The sequence below is a fragment of the Balaenoptera physalus genome (assembly GCF_965194825.1).
Source record: "Balaenoptera physalus genome assembly, chromosome: 21".
NCBI lineage: Eukaryota > Metazoa > Chordata > Mammalia > Artiodactyla > Balaenopteridae > Balaenoptera > Balaenoptera physalus.
The window spans coordinates 27,313,914-27,334,795 of NC_138902.1; the positions used below are offsets into that span (position 1 = coordinate 27,313,914).

The 20,882-nt window shown below is 45.3% G+C and overlaps 1 protein-coding gene and 1 long non-coding RNA gene across 3 annotated transcripts in view; one reads left to right on the top strand and one right to left on the bottom strand.

Moving 5' to 3' along the window:
- PDGFRL (platelet derived growth factor receptor like) overlaps positions 1 to 20,882 on the top strand; it is a 46,499-nt gene that overhangs the window by 18,487 nt on the left and 7,130 nt on the right. The window contains exons 3-4 of the mRNA XM_082444528.1: positions 15,997 to 16,148; positions 20,377 to 20,670. Of these exons, the coding sequence (XP_082300654.1) occupies positions 15,997 to 16,148; positions 20,377 to 20,670 (446 nt within the window). The remainder of the gene's footprint in view (positions 1 to 15,996; positions 16,149 to 20,376; positions 20,671 to 20,882) is intronic.
- LOC309651660 overlaps positions 1 to 20,882 on the bottom strand; it is a 39,766-nt gene that overhangs the window by 13,898 nt on the left and 4,986 nt on the right. The window contains exon 1 of one of the 2 annotated variants that reach the window (XR_014258285.1): positions 2,858 to 4,052. This is a non-coding gene — a long non-coding RNA (uncharacterized lncRNA). Of the gene's footprint in view, positions 1 to 2,857; positions 4,053 to 20,882 lie in introns of those variants that run through there. The other variant, XR_014258286.1, reaches the window with a different exon arrangement.

The following is a 20,882-nucleotide window of genomic DNA, read 5'->3' on the forward strand; positions in this document are numbered from 1 at the left end:
CCAGTTCCCGTGCCCTAATGGTGCTACTGTTTCATTATTTCTGGAATCTTCCCGCCGCAGCAGCATCACCCCCAAGGCTCTCACTCACAGCAGGAATCACACAACTTGCCTTTGTGTACCCAATCTTGAACTTGACCTCAGTCTTACACATGGCAGTCAGATCTTTCGCAGAAGCACATCCGGCCACGTTGCTTTCCTACTTCAAGCCCTTCGGGAGAGCGATTCTGTTGCTCTTAGAATAAAGATGAAACTCCTGACACGGCCCACAAGCCTGTGCATAATCTGGCCCCTGCTTTTCCCTCTGCTTCCCTCCCCTTTCACTTCGCTCTCTTTTTGTCCACACTCCAGGCTCCACGGACTTTTTCTGATTCCCAGTTGTGCAAACACCTTCCTCCCTGGGGCCTTGGCCCATTTGGGTCCTTCTGCCTGTAATGCACGCACTGGATTAGCTGCTTACCATCCTTCAGATCCAGGCCTGTCACTTCCTCAGGGAGCCTTCCTTGCTCTCAGCCCCTGCCACTAGGCCCCAGTTACACATCCTCACTGGAGCCCTTATCACCAGCGGTGCAGTTACCATTTCCCTGACCATTTGATTTATGTTTGTGTCCCTTGCGAGGCTGTAAACTTGGCAAGGGCCGTGTCTGTTTATTTGCTGGTGCTTCCCTAGCAGCCAGTTCAGGGCCTGGCACCCTGTAACTCCTCCACAAGTATTTCAGTGAGACACTGAAGCCTAGAGGGGTGTGCCTAGGGGGTGTGTGGACACTGAGCCTAGAGTGGGTGTCAAGTCAGGCCCCTGTGATCGCGAGACCTGCGACTCTGGGGACAAGCTCTGAACTTTAGAGCCGAAAGGGACCTTAGCGGTTATCATGCTTAAGCCTCATCTTTGTAACAAATGAGGAAACGGACAAAGATGATAGATGGCTGGTCCAGAGCAACAAAGTGGTGGATGGCAGTGTGAGTCTAAACCCTGGCCTCTCGGTTCCCGAGGTTGAACTGCTGCCCTGCTCAAGTGCGCCAAGGCACGTCTGGTGGTAGCACTTAGACCGAAGGACACTCGTGGTTTAATGAAGTAGTAGCTTCAGAGAAGATAGATTTGTTGTCTACTTTTCTTTTTCTTCCTCCCTCCCTCCCTCCCTCCCTCCCTCCCTCCCTTCCTTCCTTCCTTCCTTCCTTTTTTAGCTCTTTGGATACTAGATTAACACATCTGATTTACAAAGTTAAGATTCAAAACAGAAACGAAAAGGATACACTTTTTCAGAGTGGTGCATTGATTTCTTGCTGGGATAGCTTCGAATTGAAAGTGATTGAAATTTCACATTGATTTAGGATAACTTTTTGGATATCAGAATGTTAAAACATTACACTGGGCTACTTAGAAAGGAGAACTCTGTCAGAGAACCACAGATCACGCCTCATCCTAAAAGGCGGACTTTGATCCCCCCAGAGGGTGGATGTGTGTTCCTCTGGGTCTCCTATTCTGCAGTGATTCCTTAGGATTGGCAAACGCAGGTCACTGGAAGGTCCACTAGATGGCAGCTTTGAGCTGTGCTACAATTGTCTTCCTTTCACCAGTAAAAGAAACATCTCAAATGTGGACCGATTGGTTAAAATAATTGCACACGTTGTGCTTTCACACAAGTTCTTTCATCCTTTTAGGCAACTCAGCAGTCACAGTTTCAAGTTATATCTTAAACAATAAAGAATTCAGTTTTCCAACAAACAAATAAAAAGAGGGGTGGGCATTTGTAATTATATGCCCACACCAGGATAAATGCATTGACTCTAAGTCCATCTGAGTTTGAGGAATGTGCTGAAGATTCTGTATTTCCAGGTGCTGAAACTGATTCAGATTTTAATTCCTGACTCAGTCCATCCCAATCACATAGATCTCCACTCTCTTTTGAGATCAGAAACAGCAAAGTTTTTTTTTGACAATAGTTGTTACCATTTTGCTCTGTTTTCTGACTCTTCTGCCTCACCCCTTCCTGCTCTCCTGCTTTCCATCCATCCTCCCACCTCTGTCCTCCCTTAATTAATTCTGTTCCTCTCTTCCAACAATTTTTTTTTTTTTTTGCATCTATGATGTTCAAGGTCCTGTGCTAGGTAGAAGCTGGAGATATGATAGTGAGCAAGATAGATACAACCGCTATACCCACAGAGCTTTTACTTTTTTGAGAAGACAGACTATTAAATAAGCAATTTTAATATGCAGCTGTGTGAGTGCCTTGCTAGCAGAAGTACAGGATCCAGGAGGAAAAAACTCAGGCTGATATGTGAGAGCTGAGAGTTAACCAGGTAACGAAGGAGCTAGGAAAGGAATATCAGAAAGTTCCAGAAGGAGGGGCCGGCACAAGGAGCTTCCTCTAGCTGAGAAAGAGTACAGCCCCTGGAGCACTGAGGGTGTGGAGTGGGGAAACAGGGTAGCTCTGGGCAGGGGAGGAGAAAGGAGGTGAGCAAGGAGAGAGGTTGCTGGAAGGTTAGCAGGAGTCAGACCAGGGAGGGCCTTGTCAGCCATACTGAGGAATTTAGAGTGAAATCTAAGGGCACTTGTGAGCCGTTGACTTAAAGCCTTTATAAATGGCACACTTAGAAAGTACAGAGGGCTACACTGCACAGTGTGAGGGCTACTACTCCTCACCGTCTTTAGGAAAAGACAGCATCACTTCCCAGCCTCAGGTGGACCCAATCTCCCTCCAAACACCCTGTACCTGTTTTCTACAAACTGGGTTCTACAGACATATCCTTGGACCTAACAATTTTTTCACCATATATATATATATATTTTCATTTTTGCTTTCATTTTGTTGATAGTATAAAAAACATTCATAGAAGAATGTTCTGGACTATATGATCAAACCTCTGGTTGAGCGATCAGCACCATCCATTTCCATCTTCTCTGGAAACATTTTGCTTCTTCAGTCTCAGCAGAACACACTCGCAGAGTTTAGAGCCGGGGAATTCTTGGCACAATATTGAGCCAAGGAAGAAAAGAAGAAGCAACTTAGAATCAGCGGCCTGGATGACGGCTGAAGTATAAATCAGTGCTGGGTAAGAACAGGGAGGCGCTGGAGATTTAAGCTAGACAGTCAGCAGTGTCACAGCAGTGAGAACAAGCTGGCTGATGTGCTCATAAAGACAGCCCGGGCTGCTCTCTGGAAAATCAGGTCCAGGCGTCGTCTTTCAGGATGTTTCTGTGGTGTCTGGTCGGACGTTAGCATTTTTCAATCAAGAGCTGGAAGTTCGGAGGAGGTGCACAGGAGATCTCTTTGACGGCTGGTTCCTCTGAAAACAATAAATAGCTTCTAGAGAGAAGGGAGGGCATCTGGGTGTCCGTTTGGCCGCAGTTGGCAGTGGTTTATCCACCCACAGACAGCACAAAGGGAGGGTGGGCTGAGGAAGCAGACAGTGGGCTCCAGGCCAATCTAGTCCTGCCTCCGGGAGGGGTGGTCTGGGGGCATTTCAAAAGAAAAAGAGAATGATGTTAGGAAGTGTTTGTAAACAGAAAAATCCCACTGTCAAGAAAGAATCTGCACAGACTTTGGTAAATACTGTCCTTCGTACTCCGGTGCTGTACTAAGGAAGAGGTCTTTATTTTTTTTCCTTCAATTTATTTTATTTTAGTTTGGTTTTTTTCCTTCAATTTATTTAATTTTATTATTCTACATTTGCCAAACATAATTTGATGTTTATGTTTGGTAAACACAAACTCTACCACTTTAACCATTTTTAAGTGTACCGTTCAGGGGCAGTGTGTACGTTCATATTGTTGTGCAGGTGTCTTTTTAATTCAAACTCACTTTCCTTCAAAGCTCATTTCACTTCATTTTCTGAGCAGGACAAACAAAGATGATGAGGTCCCATGAAAATCTTGGCACCCTCCCTTTGCTTTCCTACTTACCTGGAGGTGCCCTTTGGGTCCAATTTGCTGTGGGAGATTGAAAGTCTACCGCTTCAGCCAAACTCTGATATTTACCTTCAGATGGATGTCTACCCCCAGAAAACAGTGGGGTTCAAAATAAATGACTTATCCTGCCCTGAAGGTAGATCTCTCTCTTCCCAGACTCGGTGGCACCAGTGCCAGGCACGGCAACATCTCCCCAGAGATGGATTGGTGGGCATGGCAGGATGCAGGACGTCTCCAGGTGTACTAGATGTTCCGACAGTGTTCAGGTTGCAGAAAAACACGGCCTGTTCCATCCAGACATGAGTGGTGGGAGTGGGAGCAATTGTAGAACCAGACTTGTAGTTGTCAGGATAGAATGAGGTCATGCAAGTAAAGCATTGGCACACGCACTAAGCCATCTCAATAAAGGTGAGTTTTTTCAATCTCATGCAAACTCTAGACGTCCATGATGCCACGGAGTGCGTACTCGTATCCAGACGCGTGGTCCTGTGATACTCCAGCTGTCCTCAGTTTACTAGTCATCAAGGTGGGGAAATGGGTTGAAGTACATTATTCAGTTTGGGGGGGAAGTGTTTTCTGATCTTATTTTAAAAGAAACCAAAACATTCAATTTCTTGAGCGTTCTGGTTAAGTCCAGGTTTGATTATCCCAGATGTGCTGCACTGCATTAAAATACAGTAAGATGATGATTGTAAAGTCAAGTTAATGCATCAAACCGAAAACACTACAGGAATACCACAAATTATATGTGATGGTAATTTTGGAGACTGTTGCAAAATGCAACATTGTTTACAGTATACCATGAAGTGATTGCATGTATTTTATGAGTGAAACCCTGCCTTAAAAAACGTGTATAGATGTGAGTGAGGTCTGGGGTTTAACACGCAAAAGTGAAAATGGAAGTTGCCGTAGCATGATAATTTTCTGCCAAGTATCTAAATGGGCAAAATGTAAATAAAACCATTTTGTGAGGTATGTCAGAGGAGGAGGCAAGCAAAGAGGAATAAAGGATAAGATATGGGAAGTTTTATGTCCCCTGGTATACAGCTGTAGAGGGTGGTACTTTATAAGGAAAAGAAAAAAAACAGCAAAACTAAGATGTCAGAGCTTGGCCTCTAGTCTCTGGGCTTGGCTGCCTTAACAGAGACAACCACCCACAGAGGCAGGTGTGAAGTTGCTGCCCTTGGGAATCTGCAAGGTACATCCCACATTCCCGACCTGTTCGCTCTGCCCTGGGGCCTCAGGATCCTGCTATCTCCTCTTGTTTGATGCTTTAGTGATCAGATCCTCTGTTCAGATTGCCTTTGGTACTGGATCCTAATTTTGCCCTGAACTGTGCCTTTCAGAGCACGTGCTACTTACTGCCGGAAGCCCGGCTCGTAACCCCACCCACCGCTTAGCGCTCAGCTTCAATCCGGTGGCCCACCTGCCGCAAAGGGGAGATCACACAGCGCAAACTCACCCTTCCCTGTAACAGCCCTGCTCTTCTTTATGAACTTGACTTAGTCACTAGGACAAGGCAGGGGTGATGGACCCTGGGTACCAACCAAAGCTGATACAGGAGAACATGCTCTCGTGCACTTAGTTTACAGAGGTGGCTCACGGAATGGCCTGTGATGTGGCATCGGCTGCTGGGCATCGTGGAGGAAGAGGTTGAGGACAGGACGTATCTGTATAAAAGCGGATGGGGTGGCTGCAGGGTGTGTCACAACTTGAGATTAATAGGCCGAGTTATAGTTAGCCTAGTTTACACATAAAGACAGTCCACGAAGTCAGGAAGGTGTATGTGAAAAGAAAACCAGAAGTGGCCCTGACCACAAGCAGCTTATGAACTAGTGGAATAAATGACGTACATACCAGATACAGTTACAGCCTGTGGTCAAGTGTGAGTGTGCGGGGACGACGGGAGGGGAGAAGGCAGCTGTCAGCATGGGCTGGACAGGCAGGTTGATTCACTGAGTGATCGGTTACCTAACTGCAGGAGCCCAGGCCTTGAAGATAAGATGAGGAGATGCAGAAACAAGAGCCAAGGAGAAGAGCATAGACCTCCCCAAGGGCTGGTGCCACGCAGCCAGCTTGGGGACCAGCGATCTGGCCTGGACCCCGCATTTTATAAGGGATTAGGTTAGACCCCCCCAGAGGCTAGGGGCTTTCTCAAGTTTGTACAGCTTTTAGTGAAAGTAAATTAGACTTGAACTTAATTCCCAAGACCCCTCTAGTCTTTACACCAAGAAAGCTGTCTATTTCTTACGTTTCTGATGTTTGCTCAGAAGATATGCCATCCGAGTGGCCTCAGGATGAGTGGGCGCCTTGAATACATTGACAAGGTGGGAGATTTGGTGCATCACTCTCTGGGCTGTGAATCCACTGTGCCAGGTACGAATGAGGTCGGCCCACAGCCTCTGCATTCACTATTATAACTTGGCCACAATGCGCTCATTGTGGCCGAATGCCAGCCCATTAGTAACCCACAGCTTGTTTTCCTGACAAGGGTGGTGGAGGCTTGCTCCATTGTCTCCGGTCTCTCCTCTTCCTGGGCCTATTCTTCCCTGAAGGTGTGGCCGTGAGCATTCAGCTCAGCAGAGCTGGAAGATCTTTTTTCATGTGACCTCCTGCCAAAGAAGTGCTGATGGGCTTATTCTACACAGTGAAATTAGAATTACCAGAAATGTAATAATGGAAGTTGTTCACATAAATAACCCCTATACACAGAATCATATGGGGGCCAGGTTTAAATTTGACCTCACCAAAATTACATGACAACAGTGCTTTGCTTGTTATTTCTATGAGTTCTCTACATGGAGCTCACACCTCTGCTAAGTTATCTTTTGCCATCACCGCACACTTCCTCTACGTCACTCATTTGGTCAGGATTTGGCTATGTATTTGAAATAATAGACACATGCTTCCTTTCCAATGCACAGTGGGAAGCATGGCAGATTCTTTTCCAGGACTTCCCAAGGATTCCATTCCCAGCTCTGACTACTGGCTCTGTGACCTTGGGTGAGTCACTGGATCTCTGTGAAATGAGGGATTCAACCAGATGATCTCTAAGGTCCCTTCTGGTTCCAAAATGACCCTTGGAACTTGTACTTAATCTAACGTGAGTTAGATGATATGGGGGCCAAGGAGTTAGGACCCTTGGACAAGAATTCAACCCATGTGAATTCTATTCTATTCTGCACATGGTCACCTGTAACTGCTGTCTGCATCACATCATGCCATGTGAGTGACACAGGCAAGCGTGAGACGTGTTCCTGATTCCTGCTTAAGAAGGATCATTTCACTAGAGAAATATAATAGGAAGTTGAAAAGGTTACATACTAAGCAGTGTGTGTGTGTGTGTGTGTGTATACACACGCATATAGTGATAAAGGGATCAAGTGCAGAGTGAGAAGAAGCTTAGATCGGGGTGTACTAGGGCAACCCCAAAAGCACCTAAAATTTGTGAGCACGTATTCTGTGCCAGCATCTTTCCAGGATCTTGTACACTTATTAACTAACTTAATTCTCATAACAACCCTGGAAGGTAAGGACGATTAATCTCCCTGCCTCAGATGAGGAAACTGAGCACAGTAAAGTTAAATAACGTGTTCATGGTCACAGAGCCGGTAAGTAGTGGAGGCAGGATCGAACCAAGGAAATCTGACTCAGTGTATGCTCTTAACCACCATTTTACAAATACCACCAACCATAAAAGGTCTTCCCAAGAATAGAACTTGAAAGAATAATGAGGTTTAGGTCAGATGGAAAAAGAAGAGAGCCTTTCAGAGGTAAAGAGATGGCTGGAGGGCTGGGATGGAAACGAACGGACGTGTCTGGGTGGGTGAGGAGTTGGGCTGGATGGAGAGGAGGGTCCACGATGGAGGTGTTGGGAGAGCATAGGAGCCTTGGATTCCAGGCAAAGACGGTGGCATTCGATTCTGTGCACACTGGGAGCTGCTCGTGTTGTAAAGCTGGAGGAGATAATAAAATGCTTCTTAGGAAAGTAATCTGATGGTTTTGTAGAGCATCTGAAACATTCTTCTAGAAGGATCGATTAATAGGCTCATAGAACGTAAGGAATGGAAAAGAGACGTAGAGTCGATGTTGACATCAAGATCTAGATAAAACTGGAACATTCCCCACTTAGAGTGTTGACAGTGTGTCTTGAGATTTTCAGTGACCTCTTCCTTTTTTTTTTTTTTAACTGATCCATGGGGTTTCTAACTTTCTAAATTAAATGAGCACATATTACTTTGTCATAAGAGAAGAAAAATTGTAAGAAAAGCAAAACAAGTTAAACTGCTTAAAAAACTGCAGAATGGATGCTCTGCAAATGTATAATCAGGGATGGCTCATTGGTACTTTAAAAATCTGGAGGTGAGTTTTATATTGTGTTGCCTTTATAGCATGTGGCTATGCACATAATTCTCGGCGGCCTGACAGGGTTTTCTGTTTGGTTAACCTCTGGTATATCAGGCCTGGTGTGGGCTTGTGGTGTCAAAGGGATATCCACGCCTTGTTTTCTTAAGATCTGGGAAATCTCTGAAGGAGGAAGAGGAACTGTTCCTTTGTAAAGAAGCCAGATGGGTTGGCAAGAGAGGCAAAAAGGAGAGATGCCGCCAGCAGGCTGGAAGAGGTGGGGTGAGAAGAGAAAGGGAACATTCCAGTACAGTGGTCAGAGTGGGGTGGGTGTCCAGGAAAGGACATGGGGAATGAGAGAGAGGCTGGCAGGGCTGGAGGGACATCACGAATGTGAGCTCCTGTGAAGCAGTTGAAAAAGGCCTGCTATAACTTCTTTTTAAATAGCACAGAGGAATCTGGCATAAGTCATTGTAATAGAAAAGACCCAAGGCACATTTCATATACATTCACATAAGCTGTTGTTGGGATAGAAATACTGTAGTTATATTGCCCGGGTTTTGAGTAGGTCCTTGGATAGGATTCAGATATGCAGATAGATAGATAGATAGATAGATAGATAGATAGATAGATAGATAGATGTATTTCAGCTTAATTTCTGATATTGGAACTATATTCACTTTGAAGTTCCTCAGTTTACATATTTGGCTCTCTACTAGTTCCTCATACATATTTCTTTTCATCTTTTTTTTTTTTGGTCATAAACTGTGGAGCTTTGATATATTTTACCCAGGATTTGTACTCTGTTGATGTGGCTCCACTCCCAGCATATGGTGGAGCAATTATTTTCTGACACATTCTTAAAAGGAGCCTTTAGAGTAAACACAGGCCCTGTACACACACTTGAAACATGACAAGCAAATACTCACTAATCTTTATCTCCCTTGATGCTTGGCACCATTCCTTGTATGTAGTAGAAGCTAATAAATAATTTATGATTCTGAAATGAATGTTATTTGAATAAGGAGGATATTTGATTACATCTTTTTTTTTTGAAGCCATCTTTATTTTTTTAACATCTTTATTGGACTATAATTGCTTTACAATGGTGTGTTAGTTTCTGCTTTATAACAAAGTGAATCAGTTATACATATGTCCCCATATCTCTTCCCTCTTGCATCTCCCTCCCTCCCACCCTCCCTATCCCACCCCTCTAGGTGGTCACAAAGCACCGAGCTGATCTCCCTGTGCTATGCGACTGCTTCCCACTAGCTATCTATTTTACGTTTGGTAGTGTATATATGTCCATGCCACTGTCTCACTTTGTCCCAGCTTACCCTTCCCCCTCCCCATGTCCTCAAGTCCATTCTCTAGTAGGTCTGCATCTTTATTCCCGTCTTGCCTCTAGGTTCTTCTGACCATTTTTTTTCTTTTCTTTTCTTTTTTTTTTTAGATTCCATATATATGTGTTAATATATGGTATTTGTTTTTCTGACTTACTTCACTCTGTATGACAGTCTCTAGGTTTGATTACATCTTTTCACCTTCCTCCTTACCTTTCTGTTTTATGCAATGAAGTCATCACAGAGTCTCCCAAGGCAGAACATCTGGGATCATATAGTTGGGTGGCCCTAGGAAAGTCATTTAAATTGACCTTCAACTACTCCTCCTGGGACTCCAACACTGACTTGGGAAAGTTACCTAACCTCAGTTTGCTCACCTACGATGATGGGTATAATAATAGCACCTAACTCTCAGGGCTGTTCTGAGGATGAAATCAGTCCAAATGTGCAAAGGGCTTAAAACAGTACTTACCACGTGTTAAGCACTACTTAGATTTTAATTATGAGTCATAGTTTCGTCATCACCATCCCATGGGATTGAGAAAGAGTAACGTGTACCTTGGGTGCTGTCAGTTATAATGGTAATAACTGGTTGTTTTGCTGCCCTTGTTTCCTTCAACAACTTGCTGAATGGCTAATTGTCCATTTAAATAGAAAATGGGGTATCATGAATAATACTGAGCTAATTTAATCAGATCTTCCAGGTTTGAGGAGGTTTTTTGGGGGTGTGTGTGTGTGACAATATTTAACAAGATTTACAAGCTAGATAGAGGCACCATTTCTCAGTCAAAATTCCTTCCATTCATTTCATTTCGGTAGGATGGAAATCCGTGTCCTTTTCATTTACAAACATTCGTAACCTGAGTCTATATGACACTAGATTAGAAGCTCTACCACTTAGAGTTGGGAGACTTTGGATAAAGTACTTTGTAAGTTTCAGTGTCTTCATCATAAAAGGGGGAAAATAGTACCTCCATCCTAATGTGGTCGTGAGGCCTGTCACAGTAACAACATCTAAAATATATTGAGCTCTTACTCTGTGCCAGGCTGTGATCTAAGTCTTGAACGAACTTGAAGAGCTTAGCCTGATGCCCTCCATCAGTGTTAGGTTTTATTGTTGTTGTCACTAGGAGTCTGTAGGTGTAGCCAGACTGGAAGGCATGCACTCTAGATAAGGAGTCTGAAGGTCATGGTGGAGCTGGGATTTGAATCCTGTCAGTGTGGCTCCAAAGTCCATGATCTTATACCTCATGTGACTGCTGACTGTCACCACGGTCCTCTGGCCACCTGCCTTCCAGCCCAACCCTCTTTGTTACGAATTGAACCTGCCTTTGGTCTCCTTTCAGGAACCTCCTTCCCGGGGAACACACACCCTCTATTTGGTGCAGGTTGAAACTCTCTGTCTTGAAGCTTGTCCTGCTCACCCTCCTTGGAATGCCCAGGGCACTTTGCATGAAGGAACTTGAGAGCACGGAACTCTTCAGACATCATTGTGTCCCTGCCTCTCTCCTCCCGATACTCCCATTTCATTTGCACTAATTCACTATTTAGGGAACCAATGAACTGATTATCTTGGAACCCAGGGCTCACCTCCCACGCTTGTCTTATAGAGTCTGGGGGAAGGACAGGAGCGTGGATGACCCCAGCATTGTCACCTGGTCACTTCCCCAGGTGAGACGCACAGTGGGCCCTGACTTTGGCAGCCATCAGTCCCCTCCTCTGTGCCATCCCATGACATGGACCCCTCCAGAAAAGAGCAGGCTGGGCTACATACACGAAGTTTCCAGCCTCCACCGATGGGAACGGACGCTGTGTATGTGAAGGTCAGGGTAGCCCATTGGAAGACACACATACACACAGTTCTAAATTTTGGACAAATACTCTTTGAAACCTGGACTTGTCCATCAGAGTTCACTGTGGGTCAGGTCTGGAAGTGCTGGTTTGGAATAAAAATGTCTGGGGTCAGCTGATGTGCTGGGGTGTTCAGAGCTGCCTCCAATTAATGTAAATTCTGCTTAACTTTACTTTTTTGGGGGGGGCAATTTGTTGCAGCACCTCTTTTTATTTTATTTTTTTCAGAGTGATTCTCTAGTTTTTTTTTAATCTATTGAAGTATAGTTGGTTTACAATGTTGTGTTAATTTCTTCTGTATAGCAAGGTGACTCAGTTATACATATATATATATATTCTTTTTCATATTCTTTTCCATTATGGTTTATTCCAGGATATTGAATATAGTTCCCTGTGCTATACAGTAGGACCTTGTTGTTTATCCATTCTATGTATAATAGTTTGCCTCTGCTAATCCCAAACTCCCAATCCTTCCCTCTCCTACCCAGCCCCCCCTTGGCAACCACAAGTCTGTCCTCTATGTCTGTGAGTCTGTTTTTGTTGCAGCACCTTTTTTTTTCAAAGCTCCACTCAAACTTCACATCTTGCACTTCTTCCATCCCCAGGGATCTGTGAAGTAGTTACAGGAGGAGGGAGGGTCTACGGTTGAAGCATCTTGGGACCGGGCTCTGCAGGGCTCAGTGAATCCCCGTCTTCACCTCGTGGTGGAGACTCTACCCCCAGAGGCCTGAGGTCACGTCCCAACCCCTTGGGTAGCCTGCTGCTTGGACTATGTGAGCCCATTAGTAGAAATGGACATTTTAAATCCAGGCATTTAAACTGTAATCCTGCTAAATAATTTGTTTCCTGTTTTACATTGTTTACAGAGAAGAGGGGGTGGAAAAATCCAGAAATGTTTTCCAGTGCTTTTCCTTCCTTCCACCCCCAATCCTGCTAAAGATACAGCATGGTGGTGGGGTTAGCCCCAAGTGCTACATTTTTATGTGCGCAGTTTCTTTCCTGGTAGGAATGGCATCTTACAATTTCTATCACCACCGTGCTAGTACATGCTGGGCCCACAGAAGGTGCTCAATACATTTATTGATCACTTAATGATTTTGCACCCTGGGGTCTGAGCTCTATAGGGGATGTGGCCGGATGTTATGGTCCACCTGGGAAGACTTTCACCTTCATTTTCTGTCTACCTTTTCATCTTTTATCTGCTGAAATCAAGCTCCATCCTCACAACTGAAATTACTATTTTGGTTGCCAAAGACTTTCATTCTGCCAGATGAAGTGTGTGGGTATATGGTCATGAATCTCTCTGAAAGGCATTAACCATCAATTTCTTGAATCTTTCTCCTTGATGATCCCCTTTCCTGATTCTTCTTTCATTGCTGATTCTACTTTTCCCCTCCACCTACCTCTTCTTTTCCTATGCGCCCCCTGATTTGGCTCTAGATTTTGTCCTCAGCCTTCTCTTTCTTCTCTACACTTTTCCTTGTTGAGTTCATTCATTCCTTCAGCTCCTGCTTGTACCCACTGTAGACGATTCCCCCAGATACAAATCTAGAGCTGTTTTACCTCCTCTGTGCCCAGCCTGTATTTCCAATGACACCACACGACGTCCACACTTACTTGACCCACATTTTATCACAAATTCAAACTCTCCAGTAGTGAATCTGTTATTTGGTCACCCGCATCTCCTTTCTCTTCTCAGCTATTCCATCTTAGTCAGTTAAACCTCATTCTTTCCATCGCATGGAAACACAAGTCAAGTGGTCATTCTTCATGTGTCTTTCTTCCACCTCTTATACCCAGTCTGTCGTAAATCTTCCCCAAGAAAACAAGCCTTGTATTCACTTCCATTCCACCGCCAACACCCAGCCGGGCCCCAGTGCTTGCTGTTCACCCCAGTAACGGCCTCTCCCTCTTCCTCCTCCTCCTCCTGCCTCCCCCATGCCTGTTCTCTCCACTCGTACCCTGGCTAAGGTGGGCCTGGCGCTTCCCACCTCCAAAACCGAGGGCGGTCCCTGCTGCCTGGTGAGTAAAATGTGTACCCCTCTCGCCGTTCTCAACCACATGCCCTGTGACTCCGACCCCCTCCCTCCATCTCCTTCTGTAATTAATGGATTAAATCCCCAAATCATCACTGAGTGCCTTCTACCCACCATGCACTGGGGACACGGCAGTGACAGGAACAGAGCAGGTCCCTCCCAGCCCCGTGGGGCTGTGTGCTCCGGAGCCAGCAAGCTCGCTGTCTCTCAGCCCCTGCTGTCCCCCCACCTCCACCTTTCCAAGTCCAGCTTGTCCTGCCGCCGCCTCTAAGCTGCCTTCCACCTCTTCCACCCGTGGTGATGCACCCCTTCTCAGAGTTCCTCCTGCTCTTGCTCTGAGCATACTCTCTGATCTTTTCATGTATTTTAGTTTTAGCTCCCCAGCTGGATTGTAATATCCTTGAGGGCTACTGGGTTTTTGTTTTTTTTTTAATTATTTATTTTTGGCCGCATTGGGTCTTCGTTGCTGTGCGCGGGCTTTCTCTAGTTGCAGCGAGCAGGGGCTACTCTTCGTTGAAGTGCATGGGCTTCTCACTGCGGTGGCTTCTCTTGCGGAGCACGGGCTCTAGGTGCGCGGGCTTCAGTAGTTGTGGCTCATGGGCTCAGTAGTTGTGGCTCGTGGGCTCAGTAGTTGTGGCTCTCGGGCTCTAGAGCACAGGCTCAGTAGTTGTGGCGCACGGGCTTAGCTGCTCCACATGTGCGATCTTCCCGAACCAGGGCTCGAACCCGTGTCGCCTGCACTGGCAGGCGGATTCTTAACCACTGTGCCACCAGGGAAGTCCTGGGCTACTGGTTTTTATTTGCAGTGCTAGCCATCCCCAATGTTGGCTGTGCATATTTTTCATTGTTGTAGCAGTATTCACAATAACTACTACTAACCTGCAGTTATATGTAATTAAGATATAATTAGGAAAATACAGTGAACCAGGCATGGCATGAAGTACTTTGTATGCATTTTATCATCTAATGAATGCGTATTGGGTACACACTTAATTGAGTTAAGGAAGACAGTTTTGTTCAGCTGTTCTCCAGCTGTGGGTCTCAGGGGAGTCCCTTCTGCTTTCTGACACTCAGTTTCCTCATATGCAAAATTGGGAGCTGGATTCCTGCTTTTTAAGGTTCTTTCCAGTTCCAACACTGATGTTCAATTTCATTTCAGTCCCCTTGTTTCTAGAGAAACTTTATACTGTGCACAGATTTGTTGCTTAGAGAATATAAAACAAATAGGGCACTATTCCTGCCCCCAAAGTTTTCACCATCCATTGTAATAACAGGAAGCCAGAGGTATCAGAGGGGTGAGAGGACAGAGCCAATTACATCACTGGGAGAAAGCAGGGAGATTTCTGAGTTGGTTCTCATTAGAAGCTTCCTGAAGGAGGAGAGATTTCCGTTCATTTGAAAGGAGGCAGTGGAGGGAGTGGGAGTACAGAGCAACTCCTGGCAGAACTGGTGGGCAAAGCAGCTACTCAGCAGAGACCAGAACAGGCTGTGTTGATAGACCCACCAGCGAGCCACTCTGCTGTGTGCTAAATTTAAAGTGGTGACCGTGCTGGCGTTACTGCAACCCGTCACAGGAGGATCTCACCCACATCAGAAAAGTATGTGGATCCCAGAGGGGATCTGAGGTGCATCCTCAGGTTGAAACCATTTATTTTGGCATCCTCACACGCCAAGGCCACGGTCGTGGGGGTGGGGGGGGACATCCATCCCGAGGATGACACATCTGGGTTCCTCACATAATATAATACAATTAATTACCATGACAGTCGGCTAATACTAGTGTTTAATAATAATAAATATTTATCTCTCCTCATTTCAAAAAGGACCTGAAGGGGTTTGCAAATATATTCACATGCAACAAGATAAAAATACAAGAGATTAAAAAATGAGAAATTAAAAGTAGAAATAATAGTGTGAGGCCAGAGGAGACGTGCCCCAAAGCTCTAAATACTTGACCAGAGGTGGGTGCATGATAGGGGCTGCGCATCTCAGCAACCAATGCACTTTTTCCTGAAAGGGAAGTTTTTATTTTTCATAATGTAGCATCTCAAAGATTCCAAGCTTGTATTCAGAGCCTTATTCTTATTGATCAAAGAGGTTTTGCATCCTGGATAGTGCTATGTGCTTTCATTCCTGTTGACTGCTATTTAAATAAACTCATGAGAAACAAAAGCTGAAAGCAAGACGCCTGCCCAAGGCTTTGTGGCTGAACTTGTGAGGCTGCGTTGCAATGCACCAGTGATTTTACTTAAGGAAACCCCAGTCCTGAGGTTGAAGAGAATGTCTTCTCCTTAGAAAACGTGACTTCCTTCTAGGAAAGGCCTTTCTCTCTGCCTCCGCCATCTACCCCCGCCCCAACACACTTTTCCCCAAATACACTCTTTTATTAGTCAGGGCCATCTGAGAAAGGGCGCTCTGCCTGGAGCCGCTGGGGCTTTATCTGCGAGGATGATGGAGCAGGGAGAGATGGGCGCGAGGCCCCAGCCCCATCGCGACCCGGCTTTGCTCTTGTTGACAGTGTGAAGCAGCACGAACGCTACGGCCAGCTGACCCTGGTCAACTCCACTGCGGCCGACACGGGTGAATTCAGCTGCTGGGGGCAGCTCTGCAACGGCTACATCTGCAGGAGGGACGAGGCCAAAACGGGCTCCACCTACATCATTTTTACAGGTAAAAGGTTGGCTGCGTTAGTGGAACTCTTCAGACCTCTGGACTTAGGTCCATATTAAAGGTTCCCATTGTCTGCTGATCATCAAATAAGTACAATCAGAGCGCTCACTGTTTGCCAGGCTCTGGGCTCAATGCTTTACATCAATTATTTCATGTAAGTCTCACAAGAACCCTGAAGGGTCAGTACTAATATCATTTTTTTTTTTTCCCCCAGTGGGAAAGTTGAGGTTTAGAGAGATTAAGTAAGTCCTTCAGGTCAGACTGCAAGTAAGTGGCTGAACCAGGATTTGCACCCAGAACTGTCTGGTTCCAGAGTCTGTACCGCATTGTCCAATATGGTAGCCACTAGACATGTGTGAATTTAAATGTAAATGGGGATTAGTTAACATTAAAGCTAAAAGCTCAGTTCCTCGGTGGCACTTGCCACGCTTCAAGTGCTCCACTGGCACATGTGGCTGTAGCTGTCCTAATGGACAGTGGGGACAGAGGACCACCCATCATCACAGAAAGCTCTATTGCACAGCGTTGCTGTAGACTTTCGGTCACTGTGCTCTCAGAATCTCCGATGAGCTCCTTTCTGGAAGCTCCGTAGTCATAGGGTGCCTGGCTAAAGGCCTCCTCGCGTTTGTCTTTGTGAGTGCTATGAGCTGAGGTTTGGGGCAGTGTTCCCAACACCTGCAGCCTGTGTGGCTCCAATCCTGATGCCTGAATCCAAGTGAGGTGCCTGAAAATATGCAGACGTTCTCCCCTGCAGGGTCAGATCTGGGTTTGCCAGGTGGAACTTGCACTTGGAGAAACGGGCCCTGCAGAGTAGCTTGCCAGCCTCCTTCCTCTGCTGAGATCTCTAAATTTTAAACTTTGGAGGAAGACGTTCTCCAGCAAGGCTCAGAGGTCAGGAACAGCTTTCAGGAATCTTTCAAACGCTATGCCCTAGTGCCGCTGTTGTCCAAGGCATTTCAGGTGAAGCCAGGAGGCTTTCTTAGTGTCTGGGCAGGGGCTGCCGCAGTGACTTAGGTCTACAACTCAGATGACCTTAGGCTCTGGCCATTAATGAATGCTTTAGCAAAATCTCATACATTCTCCCCTCCTACCCAAAGAGCTCCCCTCTGGCAAGCAGGTGAGTGCTCTGCAATCCTGGAAACCCATGCCTCTCATTTCATTTCCACAATACCATGAGGAAGTAAGTAGGAACTACTTAATTATCTGTTTTAGAAATAATAATGCTGATGCTGAGACGCAACAGGGCAAGGTGATTTGTTCCACATTCCATGACTTCAGGTGGCAGAGTAAAGAGTCAAACCCCGTTTTTCTGATCCAGGATCCAATGTTCTTACTGCCTTAACCCACTTTTAAGACAAGGTGATGGACAGATTGACAGGCACACACGAGCTAGCATAAATGGTGTTGTCAGAATTGCTGACAGTTGTTCATGGGCCATCACTTCTGAGCCTCATTCTGGAATGTGCCACCCAGAAGTGCCCATGTGCCCTTAGTATGATACGACACCAGGAAGCAGCAGTGGAAAAGGCAACTAATGAAGACTAACAGAGCCTGTTGTTCTGGACAAGGACTGATACCATATTTCAAATTGCAGAATGAAAATTCTTTGCCGTGATTAGCACTGTCATGTCTTCCCCAAATAGTGGTTTTTGGAGCTGAGGTTTTGAACTGAAGACCTGCCTCGAGCAGACTATCTCACTAGGGTCATAGGTTCTCTGAGTTCTGGAGGTAGATCCTCTTTCTTAACTTACGGAAGCCCTTTTATGCATCAAAGGAAGGCTGAACAAAATCAATATTTATTTCAACCTTCAAGAAACCTGGATCAGGGACGTGACCTAAAGCGTTGTATCGTTTTCTTATTCCTCAGCGCTAGGAGTCCAGTTGGATTTTCGGTATAAGGTTTAGTGGTGTGTCTTTTCAGGCATTGGGTGGGTTTGGAAAACCAAGATGGGCTGTAATGGAGGCTATTGGCTCTGGAGTCTTTCAGAACATATGCTTCCCTACCACCCGCACAGAGAAACGTCTGGCATTCATTATGTTTTTATGTTTCCCAGGGTTTGATTGCAAACACTGTGAAGCTTCTTTTGACTGTGGTTAATTTGTGCAATTTTTGATTAAGCAACTGCCACATGTTATATTTAATCTGCATCCAGGAGGCTCTCAGAGGGTTTTTTCCCCCCTCTCTAACTTTATATTGAAGTATAATGTATACAAAGGGAAATACACACATCATGACTCTACAGCTCAGTGCATGATCCTCAAGGGAACTGCACATATGTAACCACTACCCAGATCAAGGAGGAGGAGATTACCAGCAGTAGGGCTTCTTCATAGTAAAAGGCATGGGCTCCAGTTTACAAATGTAGTGAAACCACATTAACAAGCGCTTTACCAAATGTGGAGTTTGTTATCATTTGGATTTTAGCTTATAGCCTATTAACTAATTTTTTTGAGTGGGGGGGGCATATGTGATCTATAATTTTAAATATAAACTTGAACATACCTTTTTTTGGTAGATGGAATCTACTGATGGCAAATATTTTTTTTATTTTAAAGGAAATTCAGTATTATTATTTTTCAAGTTACAATAATCAAATGAATTAATATTTTATGTAGTACATGCTTAATAAATGTCAAGTGATGAATAAATGAAAATTTGACAGATTTAATTTATAGATAATAATTTGTTTACTCATTCATATATTCTTCCTGCAGCCTTGCTTACTCCATTCACTTGGCAAAATACATATTTTTTTCTGTTTGTTAAAGCAACTGCTGTGGTCACTTCTTTCAAAGCATGGATTATAGTACAGGAAGTAAGACCTCATTTTTGTGTTCCGAAGTTCAGATTGTTCACTTCTTCTACTGGCTTTGCTCGTTGGTTCAGATTCCTCCATAAAACCTTAAAACAAAAGTTGTTTCTGAACCTGACAATCATACATTCCTTAAACGTGTTTGCTAAAAAGAGATCTTTAATACTATCTGCTCCAGATTCTCCTCTTTACAAATGGGGATGTTGAAGCACAGAGAGATGAAGTGACACATTCAAGGCCACACGGACTTATTCTGTGTGAACACAGGGCTGTTAGGTACGACGTTGATCAAGGTGCCCTTGCCTGAGCCTGAAAGTCAGTTTATCATGAAGTGGCACAAGTCACCCAGACTGATGGAAAGTCTTGCAAAAGATGGAGACTCAGGAAGCCATGATTCCATGTTACAGAAGCTGGCACTCAGAGCCAAAGAGCTCTTGGCCCGTGACGACATTTGCTACTGTGTCCAGGAATTCTGTCCCCAACCTAAAAAACAAACAAATCATACAACTGGGGCACAAAGGCTAGTGAAGAAAGCCAAGAATAATTGTTTCGGGAATATTGTAGGAAAACATGGGAGACAATTTAATACATGTTGAGGTGTGATTCAGGTCAAAGATTTCTCTTAGATATTAGTGTAATCTCTCACAGAATGATCCAGAAAACAAAGTATTTAATGTGCCGTGCCCAAAACAAAAAACAAAACCCCCCAAACCCAATCCAGAGTCCCTTGACTGTCCTGAGGAACGTATGGATAAACCAGTCCTCAGTTCTGTAAGATAAAAATGCCATCATCTAGAGCTTAAAGAACATGCAGAGTGATTTCAAAGGCAACAGGAGGAGTGTAAGCAAATGGCTGAAGGTCTGCAGCCGAGTGGCAGCCAAGCAGAGCCCAGAGCCTGAGACCAGCGGGTTCCTCATCTGTCCCTGCTTGATTCCCTTTCCACTGACCTTGCCAGGAACGAGTCCTCTGGGCTGTGAGGACACCAGCACCCTCACTGGGCCCATCTCAGAGAGGTTCTGCTGAGCCAGGAAATTCCTCCCAATGGGCAGATACTAAGCAAGGACTGTGGGGCTGACTTCTCTAGACACACGGCAGATTGTTCACAGGTGTTAAAACTGCTCTTAACACAAGGAAATCGGCCTCCTTCCCTGCTTCCTCAGTGGGACGATCCAATGGGCCTGATTTGGGCTTGAACTAATACCTATTTTGTTTCCTTTAAGAAGATGGGAGTAACATCCTTCTTCCAAAAAAGGAAAAAGCATTTTTAAAAATAGCCTTTTCAATTCAGAAGGACTCCACGATCCGAGTATATTGCCAATCCGCCCTCATCTTTGTGCCCTGAATATAAGAATCCCTTTAAGTGCTCTTACCTTGTTTCTCCAGAATAAATGAGCCTGTGTCTTTCCCTTTGCAGAGAAAGGAGAACTCTTTGTACCTTCTCCCAGTTACTTTGATGTCGTCTACTTGAACCCGGACAGACAGGCTGTGGTTCCTTGTCGAGTGACTGTCCTATCGGCCAAAGTCACGCTCCACAGGGAGTTTCCGGCCAAGGAGATCCAGGCCAACGGAACAGACATCGTTTACGATATGAAGAGAGGCTTTGTGTATCTGCAACCTCACTCCGACCACCAGGGGGTGGTCTACTGCAAGGCGGAGGTCAGGGGCAAGTCTCAGATCTCTGTCAAGTACCAGCTGCTCTATGCAGAAGGTAAGCCCGCTCCCCTCCGGGGCCGAGATTTGAGTCACTTCCAGCTGGTCAGCATCAGGTTCTGCTCTTCCCAATTATGGAGGGAAATTAGGCACAGAATGCTGTTCTTAAAGGCTCCTCTGCAGCAGCGCCATTTCTAGAACGTTCTACCTCCTTGCCCGTGACCCCAACCCAACTCCCCCCAACTCCCTTCTCTTCAAGTCCTTGCAACA